Source organism: Oncorhynchus keta, chromosome 10, assembly GCF_023373465.1.
Source record: "Oncorhynchus keta strain PuntledgeMale-10-30-2019 chromosome 10, Oket_V2, whole genome shotgun sequence".
In the NCBI taxonomy this organism is placed as follows: domain Eukaryota; kingdom Metazoa; phylum Chordata; class Actinopteri; order Salmoniformes; family Salmonidae; genus Oncorhynchus; species Oncorhynchus keta.
Genome location: NC_068430.1, coordinates 41,796,713 through 41,812,007, shown reverse-complemented (window position 1 = coordinate 41,812,007; position 15,295 = coordinate 41,796,713). Strand labels below are relative to the sequence as shown.

Genomic DNA, 15,295 nt, shown 5'->3' with positions numbered 1-15,295 from the left:
AAACACTTCAGAAAAAACTTCCTTTTGTTTTTTGGGTGGCACTATCTGTTGTTCCATGTAGTGAATCTGTTATTGGGCTAATAGCAGTAAGGACACAAATATTTTCTCATCAAATATTTTTTTTTATATCAAACAATTCCATATAGCTTAGTAGTACAAACTCAAAACCCCAACAAAGCAATAATCAATAACAATGTATTACTAGAAAAAAGCACACGAGAAGTAAGAATATGAAATACTTTATTGTATAAATAAGTAAGCATACTATACACAGGAAATGTAAAAAGTCCGTTCCAATACCATATTTACATGTGCAAGGATACTGGAGCGATGGAGGTAGATATGTATAGGGGTAAGGGGAGACTAGGCAACAGTGGTGTAAAGTACTTAAGTAAAAATACTTTAAAGTAGTACTTAAGTAGTTATTTTGGGTATCTGTACTTTACTTTACCATTTATATTTTTGACAACTTTTACTTCACTACATTCCTGAAGAAAATAATTTACTCCTTACATTTTCCCTGACACCCAAAAGTACTCGTTACATTTTGAATCCTTAGCAGGACAGGAGAATGGTACAATTCACCTACTTATCAAGAGAACATCCCTGGTCATCCCTACTGCCTCTGATCTGGAAGACTCACTAAACACAAATGCTTTGTTTGTAAAGGATGTCTCAGTGTTGGAGTGTGCCCCTGGCTATCCATAAGTACATTTAAAAAACAGGAAAAGGTGCTGTCTGGTTTGCTTAATATAAGAATTCTTACTGGGAGACTTTCACTTTTAGTTGAGTCATTTTCTTTTAAGGTATCTTTACTTTTACTCAAGTGTGACAATCGGGTACTTTGTCCACCACTGCTAGGCAACAGGATATAAGATAAACAAAATAGCAGCAGCTTGCATGTGAGTGTGGGTGTGTAGGGTCCGTATAAACATATGTGCATATTATGTGTGAGTGTTTGTCTGTGTTGGAGTGACAGTGTGTGTGAATGTGTAGGGCCCTGTGAGTGTGCATAGAGACAATGTAAAATACTGTGCATAGAGACAATGTAAAATACTGTGCATAAAGACAATGTAAAATACTGAAATAAAAGGTCAATAAAGATACAAGGGAAACTCTGTCCATGTAGGTATTTTCTTAGCTATTTATCAGTCGTATTGCTTGGGGATAGAAGCTGTTCAAGAGCCTGTTGGTGTCAGACTTGATGAACCGGTCGGTACCTCTTGCCATGCGGCAGCATAGAAAATAGTCTATGGTTTGGGTGGTTGGGGTATTTGACGATTTTCCAGGCCTTCTTTTGACACCGCCTGATATAGAGGTCCTGCATAGCAGGGAGCTCGGCCCCAGTGATGTACTGGGCTGTCTGCACAACTCTCTGGAGCGCCATGCGATTGAGGGCGGTGCTATTGCCATACGAAGCAGTGATGCTTCAATGGTGCAGCTGTAGGATCATTTCAGGATTTGAGGGCCCATGCCAAACTTTTTCAACCTCCTGAAGGTGAAGAGGCACTGTCGCACCTTCTTCACGACTGTGCGTGTGTGTCTGGACCATTTGAAGTCTTTAGTGAACTTGAAGCTGTATACCTGCCCCACTGCCGCCCCATCGATGTGGATGGGTGGCGTGCTCACCTCCCCGTTTCCTGTAGTCCACGATCAGCTCCTTGGTCTTGCTGACGTCGAGGGAGAGGTTGCCGCTCCAGCACCACACTGCCAAGTCACTGAACTCCCTGTAGGCTGACTCATCATCGCCGGTGATCAGGCCTACCATCGTCTTGTCGTCAGCGAGCTTGATAGATACTCACTTAGTGAAGACTACAGGTCTGAATTCCAGCAAATTCAACAACCATGTTTCTGTCACTATAGAATACACTAATGGGTGGTAACTACAAAACAATCAAAGGGCAAGGCACACTGGGAAATACACAAGTTGAATTATATTCAATCAACGTCAAATTAAAAGTTGAGCGAACATAGAATTCAACTTAAGAATGTATGTTGGTTCAGTTAATATGCTCAAAAAATGGGCACACTATAAATCGTGTTGAAGCTGGATGTCTTGATATTTTAAGTTTCATCAACTTCAATGCTATTTTGTTGAGCAAACTAGAAATTGTATTTGCAGCTGGTTTGCCTTGATTTTTTTTAGTTGAGTCAACACATTTCTTTCTTACAGTGTGGCAAAAGGCTGCAAATATTCTCAGACCCGAGTGTTGTTCACTTTTCTTGTAGTTTTAATACCAATAAAAAGCCAAGAACATTCTTCAACCCTAAAGTTGTTTAAAGATCAACATTGTCCTTGTTTGATATACATCTATTGGACTACATTTTGTACCACAATTGGAAAACGTTGCCATTCACACGTTTTGCCAGCTTGTAGATGTATCCAAAATAGGATGAAAACAATGACATGTTGTTAACCATGCTATGACACCGACTGTATAGGGGGTAGTCAAAATGCAAACCGCTACCTCTGTCAAGACAATGGTTACTTGACATGAGGTCATGACTGGACATGACACCTTACGGCAGGTTTTATAACACCTTCATATCTATGACACTGTCAAATATTATAAGCAGGCTAATAACATATTATAAAGGCTTATAACAAGTAACAAACATTATACCTGTTAGCTGTAAGTAAAAGGTTACCAAAATATTATTTACTCAAGTTAACACATTCAGACATAACCTGACAGCAACTTCAAAGTAACAAACCCCCAACATTCGACAAACATCCTGTTTGCGGGGAGGTGTAGGGTTATTGGTCTGGCCGGGAGAAGGAGTGTGTATATATAACGTCTTGGCCAACCAGCTAGCCAGTGAGAGGGCTAGCACCTCCAGCTAGTTAAAATATGAGAGCGGTGCTGCGGAGGGGGGCTCACTAATGAAGGGGGGCTGCCTGTGAGGCCAGGCCATATATCGCTGTGAGGAGACAGTTCCTAGAATCACCCGGCGTGGCCGCCCATAGTTCACGGGCCACGCATGATTAACCGTTAGACAGGGAATCGCTACTACAGCTGGGCTATTAATAAAATATATACCCTCCTCCCTCCCTCCCTCTATCTCCTCCTTCTCCTCCTCTTCACCCTTCACACGCTTCTCTTTGGTTCCCCCTTCCCCGGCAATCTCCTCCTCCCTCCTTCCTGCTTTATTTTGTATTTCATCATCATGCAAAATGCCACGTTGTTAACAGAGGATCGGGGGTGGTCGGGGATTGGGGGATACTACCAGGATTGGAAAGCTGAAACACTAGCTCTGTTTGTACTTTACCATCCCCATGTGAAGTGAGCCTACGGAGTCTGAAAATGCCCTCCAGGTGTTGCAGATCAATTGACCCCTTCAATCGAAGAACTATACATGTGCTTTTTTTCATTTTCAGATGATTACCGATTACTGATTTTGTTCACTGTAATGTCCAGTAATGTCCAGAATTGTCAACCCACATGGGATGTATTGTTCGTGTTATCTATTGATAGTTTTTTTTGTAATATCAATACTCTGGATCAACAACTTGATCATTACCATAATACCAAAGGGTTGACAAGCTCTCAAAGGGTATAGCATATCAATAGGTAGGATACGATCTCACACTTGCACACGCGAGCGAGCGAGCGCGCGCACGCGTGACTAAACACACGCACAGTCCTCCAGTCCTCGCTCTATGTACAAGCTGGTTGTTCAAACACCTGTCTCCAGAAACACAAAACATCTCCATGCATGATGCCAGGCACTAGACTAGAGCATAACATCAATGACATATGGTAGGTAGGCGGGTGGACCACATCTAATTGATTTAGGTAGGGAATACTGTAGAACGCATTATGTAAAATCTCAAATATTGGTCACATTTGCTCAGAAAATCTTACAGAAGCCCGCGCGCACACGCACGAGCTCGCACGCGCGCGCACACACACATACAATTCCCCTCCCTCCCTCTTTCCTGTTGCAGGAAACTTGCCATCACGCGCAACAGAGTGCAAGGTGCCGTGGGCAATAAGCCACGGGCTCCACGGGTATATTCGAGAAATGTTTTAACATCGAAGCAGGGTGATTCTGCACTTGTGAATGAATGCACAACGACTATATGTGTGACTCGTTACTCTTAACAAGTAGCATACACTTCGAAAGATACAAGAGAACGGCACTTTCTCTTAATATTGTTACATAATATTAGCTGTCGTGATTCGTGCCAGCGCTGTATGCCTGGATAACTCAGAACATTAATACATGGATATGTTAGTTGAAATGTCTCAATATTCATGACGGAATCCAGACTATAGCAATGGACTATTCCTTTCCGATAACATGAAACCTGTCGAGAGTATACTACAATAGTAAATGACACAAAAAGACTACTATAAAAATACCAACTATTACTATGCAACAACCACACGTGTCCAATACATGTCAGTCCTGTCTCCCGAACCAGGGGGAACAAGACTGCAAGCCATGGACAGACATTCGTGAAAGGCAACGGCGACGGAAGCCGAGGAGAAAAGAGAATGAAGATGGGAATCCCGCTCTCTCTTTGACCGAGTAGTAGGCTCAACCCACCTTTGTGCATGCCCGTAAAGCGGTCCTTGAGCACGGTGAGCTCGTAGATCTTGCCGAACTCCTCAAAGAGCGGTCGGAGGTCCTTCTCGTCCAGGTTGCGTGGTATCTGCCCGATGAACAGTTTGATAGCGTCGTGGTCCTTCATAGGGATGGTGCCCCCGCAGCCCGCTGGACTGTGGCTTAATCCGTTCACCAGCCCGTTTGTGCCATCCACCTGTCCGTTCGTTAAAGTTGCCATCTTCGGACCGGCAATGAGTTGTGGTAACAGCGGCGGCAGCAGCAGCGCAATCTTGGTGGCCTTGTGTAGAAGCTTCCGAAGTATTGGTCAAAAATGTTATTCAAAAAAGCCTTGCTGGTCCTACTTCTAGTCCTACCAAGGTAAATATGTACATGGATAAGTATACATATGTATCATTGGGCTAAAACGAATATCAAAGACTTGGAGCTGTCTGCTGGTCCCGGCGGAGGCGTGATTCCTTGTATTTATGTCCTAGTTAATAATTCATTCATTCATTTAGTAAAATAGATGAGAGGAATAGAGAGAGAGAGAGAGAGAGACCAAGAGCTTTCGCTTTCTATTTACACCTTTCGTTCCCCTAGTCCCTGCTTCTGGGTTCCCTTTTATTTTTTGCATTGAGAAGTCGGTATGGGTGTTCTCGGTTTAAACGAACGGGGCCAGCTCAAGAGCTGCAAGGACTGCGGGGAGGTATGGAACAAGGGGAACCACTATAACTCGATGTTTTTGTTACACAGCCTTTTCTCTACCCCTTCCCGTTGGTACGTTCCACCAAGAGAAAGGGGGTTTATAAATAAAGAAAAGAGTGAATTTGTACGGTTCTTTGTGCAATAGTCAACCAAGTGTAAATCACGCCACGTTTGCAGGGAAATAATAGGCATAATAATAATAATAATAATATTAGTATGCTATTATATATATATATACATCTAGTAAAAAGCATGAGCTGACGCACACCCCAATTCTTTTGAAGAGGTGTTGACTAACGAGAATCGTACACTCTCTCTCACTCTCTCGCTCTCTCTCTTTCTCTCATATATATATATATACAGTATCTACCATATGTTCCTTTCAAAATATACCCCAATAGGCAACCAACACTGTTGATTGAAAACCATTTTGATTTGGAATGAAAGGCCATTAAAGTGGTGTAGAACCATTCGAATAATTATTACCGATAGCAGGCACTTGAACGCTTGAATAGCGGGTAGGTGGACAGTGCCTGGTGCTGAAATCTTCGAGCCGAGTTAAAAGGCAACATCGGTGGCTAAAATATGTTTCAGGGAATGTTAGGATGTGTCAGTCGAAGAAATATCGCACAGTATATCCTATAGCTCGAGGAGCAATCTATTCTGTTCAGATTCTGATGTAGATCTATTTGAACAGAAGGAAGTCTGGGAGCACCGCCGAGCAGGATCGACGGGCACATCGGAAGGGGCAGCAAAGAGAGAGGGAAGGCTACAACATTCGAAACAGCTCCAGGATCCACTTATATGTGCCAATCTGATGCCATCGACTAAGTTCAATGCTGGGATATATCCTGACAAACAAACAAACACACACACACACACACACACACACACACACACACACACACACACACACACACACACACACACACACACACACACACACACACACACACACACACACACACACACACACACACACACACACACACACACACAGTGCATTCGAAAAGTATTCAGACCCCTTGACCTTTTCTACATTTTGTTACATTAAAGCCGTATTCTAAAATGGATTAAATAGTCCCCCCATCAATCTACTCACAATATTCCACAATGAAAAAGCAATAACAGTTTTTTTAAAGAATTATTTGCAAATTTATACATATATATAAAAAAATAGGTATTTACGTAAGGTTTCAGACCCTTTAATCAGTACTTTGTTGAAGCCCCTTTGACAGCATTAGAGCCTCGATTCTTCTTGGGTGTGACGCTGTAAGCTTGGCACAACTGTTTCTCCCATTCATCTCTGCAGATAATCTCAAGCTTGTCTGGTAGGATCGGGAGCATCGCCGCACAGCTATTTACTGTTCTTTCCAGAGATGTTCGATCAAGTTAAGATCCGGGCACTGGCTGGACCACTCAAGGACATTCAGAGACTTGTCCCAAAGCCACTCCTGCATTGTCTTGGCTGTGTGCTTAGGATCGTGGTCCTATTGAAAGGCGAACCTTCACCCCCGTCTAAGGTCCTGAGTGCTCTGGAGCAGGTTTTCATCAAGGGGCTCTCTGTACTTTGCTCCGTTCATCTTTCCCTCGATCCTGACTCGTCTCCCAGTCCCTGCCACTGAAAAACATCCCACAGCATGACGCTGCCACCACCATGCTTCATCACAGGAATGGTGCCAGATTTCCTCCAGATGTGACACTTGGCATTCAGGCCAAATAGTTCAATCTTGGTTTCATCAGACCAGAGAATCTATTTTCTCATGGTCTGAGAGTCCTTTAGGTGCCTCTTGGGAAACTCCAAGCGGACGGTCATGTGCCTTTTTACTGAGAAGTGGCTTCCGTCTGGCCACTCTACCATAAGGGCCTGATTGGTGGAGTGCTGCAGAGATGGTTAACCTTCTGGAAGGTTCTCAAATCTCCACAGAGGAACCCTGGAGCTCTGTCGGAGATATCATTGGGTTCTTGGTCCTTTCTGACCAAGTCCCTTCTCCCCCGATTTCTCAGTTTGGCTGGTCTGCCAGCTCTAGGAAGACACTTGGTGGTTCCAAACTTCTTTCATATAAGAATGATGGAGGACACTGTGTTCTTGGGGACCTTGAATGCTGCAGACATTTTTTGGTACCCATCCCCAGATCTGTGCCTCGACATATCCTGTCTTGGAGCTCTATGGACAATTCCTTTGATGTCATGGCTTGGTTTTGCTCTGACATGTACTGTCAAGTGTGGGACCTTATATAGACAGGTATGTGCCTTTCCAAAGCATGTCCAATCAATTGAATTTACCACAGGTGGCCTCCAAACAAGTTGTAGAAACATCTCAAGAATGAAAAATGGAAACAGGATGCACCTGAGCTACATTTTGAGTCTCATAGCAAAGGGTCTGAATACTTACAGTACCAGTCAAAAGTTTGGACACACCTACTCATTCAAGGGTTTTTCTTAATTTGTATTATTTTCTACAGTGCAGAATAACAGTGAGACATCAAAACTATGATATCCCACACATGCTGAGCACTTGTTGGCTGCTTTTCCTTCACTCTGCGGTCCAACTCATCCCAAACCATCTCAATTTGTTTGAGGTCGGGTGATTGTGGAGGTCAGGTAGTGCAGCACTCCATCTCTGATGCAGCACTCCATCACTCTCCTTCTTGGTCAAATAGCTCTTACACAGCCTGAAGGTGTGTTGGGTCATTGTCCTGTTAAAAAACAAATGATAGTCCCACTAAGCCCAACCAGATGGGATGGCGTATCACTGCAGAATGCTGTGGTAGCCATGCTGGTTAAGTGTGACTTGAATTCGAAATAAATCACAGACAGTGTCACCAGCAAAGACTGCCCACACCTCCCCCTACATGCTTCAAGGTGGGAACCACACATGCAGAGATCCTCTGTTCACCTACTCTGCGTCTCACAAAGACATGGCGGTTGGAACCAAAAATCTCAAGTTTGGACTCAACAGACCAAAGGACAGATTTCCACAGGTCTAATGTCCATTGCTCATGTTTCTTGGTCCAAGCAAGTCTTTTCTTCTTATTGGTGTCCTTTAGTAGTGGATCTTTGTAGCAATTTGACCACGAAGGCCTGATTCACACAGTCTCCTCTGAACAGTTGATGTTGAGATGTGTCTGATTCTTGAACTCTGTGAAGCATTTATTTGGGCTGCAATTTGAGGTACAGTTAACTCCAATTTTATCCTCTGCAGCAGAGGTGACTCTGGCTCTTCCTTTCCTGTGGCGATCCTCAAGAGAGCCTGTTTCATAATAGCGCTTGATGGTTTTTACGACTGCACTTGAAGAAACGTTCAAAGTTCTTGAATCATTCCGGATTGACTGACCTTGATGTTTTAAGGTAATGATGGACTGTCAATTCTCTTTGCTTATTTGAGCTGTTTTTGCCATAATATGGACTTGGTCTTTTACTAAATAGGGCTATCTTCTGTATACCAGCCCTACCTTGTCACAACATAAATGATTTGCTCAAATGCAATAAGAACAAAATAAATTCCACAAATGAACTTTTTAACAAGGTACATCTGTTAATTGAATTGCATTCCAGGTGATTACCTGCTAGCTGGTTGAGAGAATTCCAAGAGTGTGTGAAGCTATCATCAAGGCAAAGGGTGGCTACTTTGAAGAATCTCAAATATAAAATCTATTTTGATTTGCTTAACACTTTTTTGGTTACTACATGATTCTATATGTGTTATTCCATAGATTTGATGTCTTCACTATTATTCTACAAAGTAGAAAACAGTAAAAATAAAGAAAAACCCTGGAATGAGTAGGTGTGGCCAAACTTTTGATTGGTACTGTATGTAAATAAGGTATTTCTGTTTTATTTTTTTTAATTTTTTTTTATTCATCTGCAAACATTTCTAAAAACCTGTTTTTGCTTTGTTATTATGGGGTATTGTGTGTAGATTGATGAGGAACCTTTTTAACGTAACAAAACGTGGAGAAAGGGAAGGGGTCTGAATCATTTCCGAATGGACCCCCCTAAAATGAACCCCCCTAAATGTAATGATAACCGTGTCCGTTGTATACTATTAGTAATCAAGCAATTGACTGAGGAATTGACAGATTTGAAGTAGGCGGCTATATGATGTGCACCTACATTTCGTGTTCAGATCTCGAGTAGAGTTCGTCAGTTAATTGATGGTGATTATGACAGCTGTGGCTGGACTTATAGTCTGACCTCGCTTTTTTAAATCTGCAGGCAAAGACATGTTAGCATGTTGTTAATTAAACTCTGAAGTAATTAGGCCTAATTCAAGATCAACCACCCACTTCATTTTTCCCCCTTATACCCTGAAAAACTTCCAAATGAGAACTGAACTAAGCAAAGCCCAAGTGCATTTCACGCTGACAGTGCAACTGTTGCACGTGAGCAGCCAGCCCACGCACAAACACATCATGCACACACACTGCTGCATTTTCATGTGACACACAGTTGTCAAACTGCAAACACCTGCTTATGAAGACTGTGGGAGGTTCCTCCCACACATCTCTATTGTGCGTTTGATCAGTGAGGTGAGAAGAGAAAACTAATGTTGTTAAATGGCAACACAGGACCACATATAGGCAGAAACAGCAACACTAACAAACAGAAAACCATCAGGTGGACGTACTGTAGGCATATCTGTTTATGGTTGCCTCTATGGGCTTTGGTCAAAAGTAGTGCCATTAGGGACACACTCTGTATGATATGTGAATAGACTACTCTAACCTTGTTCTAATACTTTTTAAGCATCCTTCCTCTCCTTCATGTATTCACTGATCTACCTGTGGCTTTTAAAATAAACAGGGTTTTCAGCCTGGTGCTTTCACCGTTTAAGCCCAGTCAGAGGAACTTAGTAAGAGCTTTTGAGAATTGCTCATGCAGATGTGCAGCTGTCTGTGAGAGAATCACACCATTCTTTAGATTCCAAGTTCCAGTCCCCATCTTAGTTACAAAAGATTGTGCTCTCCTACTCACTGTAAACTAGCGTTATGTAGCTGCTGTCCATAGTGCTGAACGCAGACTCAGCTAGGCACATACCCCCAGTGCGGTGTCGCTGTCGATCGCACCGAAACAGGTGGCAAAGCCCATTGTGTCCGTTGTAGGAGTCGGCTTGATGTCCTTGGTACAAAAATAGTTAAGTCTTTCAGGACTAAACACGGTCATGTGCTACACAGTAGACAACATTAGTACAATATAAGGTGAGTGTTCCCACCTCTCTTTGTGGTTCAATGTCCTCAAATGAAAAAGCCGACATAGTTCAGTGACTTGGCCTAATAGGTCTATGTGTATACATGCAGTAGGTCTACGTCTGTGACATCCAATGGGTTTGTGTCGCCCGATTTGTTTTCATTATGTGTCTATCATGCATGGACCCTCCACCTAAACGTTAGCCAACCATTAAATAACAAAGGCGACACAGGCAGTTCCTCTCGTACTTCCCGTGCTTTCGCCCCTGCTCTAATGGCCCATTAATATAATCTCACACTCACGGCAGGCATGGCCGGGGCCCGGAGCAGGGAGGGAGGGAGCGAGTTGGCTTTCTTTGGCGTGACACCACGGTCTGTTCTCCAAGCGTCCCCCGGGACGACACTCCATTCACGGCGGCAGCGGCCCTCCCTGCCTCGCGCTCATACACGCCTGACTTGCCTTCAGCAATGTTTTTTTTAATACAAGGGCGAATTGGGAGAGCACAAATCATTGTAATTATGTTCAGTGGGGTAGTATCGCGATGATTATAGAAGGTATGGTGCCATTATCGTCCCTCGACGGTCTTCCTCTCCTCACACACCTAGGCCTACTTGCACGGCTGCACTGACATTCTCTCAATGCACCGCGTGTCGTCCTGAGTGAAACGCTTCCACCGAGCGAACCCATCGGACTGATAATAATAACACTCAATTAACCAGCAATTTATGGAACAATGTGTCTTTGCCCTCACATGATTGTAGTTATTTCAATCCGTTAGGGGACAGTCAAATATGACAATATGGCCCTGGCAATTCCACTGATGGTCAATTCAAAATGCAAACGACTTGCTGAGAAAATCTCAATCCACCACAGGAGCTTTGAAATGGGGGTTAAGTTAGACTGATTTGCCATTGGTCCCACACAGTCCTTGAAACAAACAACCCCACAGAACAGACATTCCTGCGTGCCTACATCGCCTGTCTTAAGTATATTGTATAAGCTTACATAACTGCACGAAGTGGATTTAGTCTACTGTAGCATATAGCCAAATAGTAGGCTACACAAACCTGAGGACTTTGATAATCAACACATTTGTTTTACAGCTGTTAGTGATTCACATGACATCCTTTACATTTCAAGTTCCCTATCCTCTCCTTTCTTTCATTTACAAAGGATTGTGCAGTTCCACTTAATTCAAGCTAGAGTAGTGCAGCTGCTGTCCATGGAGCTGAAGGCAGACTCATTTAGGCCTATGTGTGCAGTGAGGTCGCTGTCCAGGGTACTGAAAGACTGCAACGACCACTGTGTCCATTTTATGAGTCGCTGGCCTTGGTTAAGACTAGTATTGAGACCCATAATGTGACAAATCAGCAACTAGTTACAATACATATTGAACTCAATCCACAATGTCCACCATATGTCGACATGGACCATTTATCGACAAGAGTATGTATCCTTTTTCAAGATGCACTATCTCTGTGTATCAAAACCTCATTCAATCATCCAACCGCTGGTCTTTTAACGCTCTAATCAAGTTGCAGGAGAAGATTGACTTTTTTACCCTTGGAAGATTGCTTCCTGTCTGCATGGGGCTTCCAATTCCGTCCCAGCACTGAAACGGGTTGAGGAAAGGCAAATAAACTAAAGGTAAATGAAATCCTTTCCATGCAATTTACAACACAAATAGATTGATAATCTGCATGGGTTAGTCATAAAGAGGATCTGCGTTTAGATATTACCTATTCTGCATAGTAATGTCTTTTCTCACCTCACCTTCATCCGGGACAATGTTCTAAATCTTCCAGAGCCTTGAGTCAGTCAGGCTGTATATCACTTCTCTGTAATTTAGGGGGACGAGTGGAGAGGAAAAAGGAAAGGTTGCAGGCATGACTAAACACTCTGAAAGTTTGAAGGGATGAGGTAGGAATGTCCTCTTGAACTTTTAGGCTATTGCAAAATATTTTGGGGGTAAGAGGGGGAATGTGCTGTTAAATAACACAATAAACATAAGGAGACAAAGAAACATCTGCAAATAAACAAATATTAATGTCATAATTGGAGGTCTTTGTTTCCTAAGGGGGTCTCTTTGTTTTGGGGAGTAGAGTGAAAAACACACACAGATATTGGGAAAGGGTTGTATAGCCAATGCTGAGGCAACAGTTGGCCGACATCTTCATCCTCAGCGCAAAACATAAACAGAGCTTTAGACCAAGGTTTTCCCAACTGCGGGCCGAATTTAGTTATACTGCCACCCCAAGTTTTCAGAGCCAAATTTATTATTTATTTATTTTTTATTTTTTATTGTTGGACATAAAGTACTGTAAAAACACCAGGAAATGAGCTCCAAGTGATTTTAATTTAGGAATGTTCCCAAGTATTCCCATGCATATAATAGAGAGATGCGTGATCGTAAACGAATGTAAACAAGGTTTGAAATGATTAAACAGTCAAGCATCATATCTGTTCGGGCTTCTTGCAGTCAATTTGCAGTCTACAAATGATTTGTAATTATAAACTGGGTGGTTCAAGCCCTGAATACTGATTGGCTGACAGCCGTGGTATATCAGAACGTATACAACAGGTATGACACCTTTATTTTTACTCCTCTAATTACTGTACTTTGATAACCAGTTTATAATACTAATAAGGCACCTTGTGGCTTTGCGTTATATGGCCAGTATCCAAGAACTCCGCTTTGCGTCGTGTATTAGAACAGCCCTTAGCCATGGTATAACGGCCATATACCAAACCCCCCCCTGCCTTATTGCTTAATCATTTTCTGTGGCCCACCAAGTATCCGGCTGAATCTAGTTGATGATCCCTGCTTTAGACCTTCACTGGGTTGCCCAATTTGACAGTAACTTACAGAGGGCAAAGAAGTTACTGTATTTCATATTGCAGTACACCTACTGTAATGTTAATACACTATCAAAGAAAGTAGAATTGGCTGTAGTGATGCCTCTCACACTGAGATGCAGTGCGTTAGACCGCTGAGCCACTCGGGATAGTGAATGAATGAAATTCATTGAGGGGAGAGGGGGTTTGTATTTCACAGTAGTTTACAGTAAATACATGGGAATGGTGCAAACAGGTTGGCTGTTAAGTAATGTGTTTACACATTTCAGCATATCAACAAATATTTTGTATTTTGCATCACATGCACTTCTGGAGGCCCTAAAGGGGCAATCCACAGTTAAAACAATAACAAAGCAGGCACCCAGCCTTTGTTTTGGTAAAAGAAAAAGCTGAAGGATGGGCCTGGAGAAATCTAACCACTCTCAAATTGATGGTCAGAGCTATGGATGCAAGGATTGACCAACCAAGGTATAATAATGTATGTTTTTAGCATTTTTTTTAGGCTATACAGCATTTGTTTACATTTACACTGTTTACAAACATGGGAGTTAAACAAGCTTATATTTTGGGTTCTGATGGGGTACACAGTTGAACTGAGCTCATGAGGCATCAATGTGAAAATATGATTAATTTATGAATTAAAAAAATTGCATAGCAACTGCAGATTGGCCCTTTTAACAAAGGCTTCCAAACTGGCAACGACTACAGGGCAAAACAGACCGAGTGACTTGCTGCCACTCCAATCTGTCCCCTATACATTTTAAATTAATGGGGGACTATTACCACATACAGTACCACATACAGTACCTTAAATTGGTACACCACTGTCACTAACACGTGCAACAAATGTAGACTCTTACAAGGCAAGCCTCAAAATATGTTAATGAGCAAGAAACAACAATACCATGCACCCACTAGTTATCAAAAGGGTTTTAGCGCACCAAAAATACGGTACGGTCCTGTATTCTGTAGGATGGAATTACAGTACCATTTTAAATAGAGCAATTCATACCCCGCACACAAAATGTTCCCACAATCCACCATAATTTATAGTATGATGCAGTAAAACTTTTCACGGTATTTTACTGTTAATAATGCCCTAAATTACTCTATAAATTACAGTTTTCTGTTACCATCATAGTATAAAAGTATATATTTATGACAGTGTTTAGGTACTGCTGCACTGCTTGCTTGATTGAACCTTTTATTTGTGCCATAAGTTTGTGCATTGTTTTTGTTTCCTGGAAATAATGCGACGGTTACCTGGAGAAATCAGTGCTCTGACACTTGACACAGGTGGGTGTCTCTTTTCATGCCGAGTCCCACCAGAGAACCATCCAGACAGGTTCCCTACATGACGGATGAGCTTCCCTGAAAACACAGCCATCCAACGAACAACAACACACACACACACACACACACACACACACACACACACACACACACACACACACACACACACACACACACACACACACACACACACACACACACACACACACACACACACACACACAGCAGGAAACACAGAAAGAGGGGGAGGCAGACCCGACCCAGACAAACTCGCTCTTTTCTTATTGTGGCTCTGTTTTAATTTGCATTTCACCTGTCTTGAAACAAGGTTCAAAACGTCTTCTCGCGGGGCTCCTTGTCAGTCAAAACAGACATCTTTAAAGCAGAGGGAGGGAAAGTATCTCTCTGACTGGTCACATCCCAAGTGGTACCCTTTTCCCGACAGTGCACTACTTATGTGGATCCTGGTCAAAAGTAGTGCACTATATATCAAATATATTGGAAATTTTGGGAAAAACACATTTTCTTTAAAGTGGTGGTAGGAAGGTAGAGCTATCTATCTACAGTGCATTCAGAAAGTTTTCAGACCCCTTGACTTTTTCCACATTTTGTTATGTTACAGGCTCATTCTAAAATGTATAAATCTTTTTTTTCTCTCATCAATCTACACACGATACCCAATAATGACAAAGCACAT

At 42.4% G+C, this 15,295-nt stretch overlaps 1 protein-coding gene across 13 annotated transcripts in view; it reads right to left on the bottom strand.

The window, feature by feature from the left end:
• celf4 (CUGBP, Elav-like family member 4) overlaps positions 1-5,235 on the bottom strand; it is a 117,077-nt gene extending 111,842 nt beyond the window's left edge. For 4 of the 13 annotated variants that reach the window (XM_035778180.2, XM_035778184.2, XM_035778181.2 and 1 more), the window contains exon 1: positions 4,555-5,231. In XM_035778180.2, coding sequence (XP_035634073.1) covers positions 4,555-4,792 — 238 coding nt within the window. In that variant the 5' untranslated portion in view covers positions 4,793-5,231. Of the gene's footprint in view, positions 1-4,554 lie in introns of all 13 variants that reach the window. The other 9 variants (XM_035778182.2, XM_035778183.2, XM_052527047.1 and 6 more) reach the window with 4 other exon arrangements.
• Positions 5,236-15,295: the final 10,060 nt, after the last annotated feature.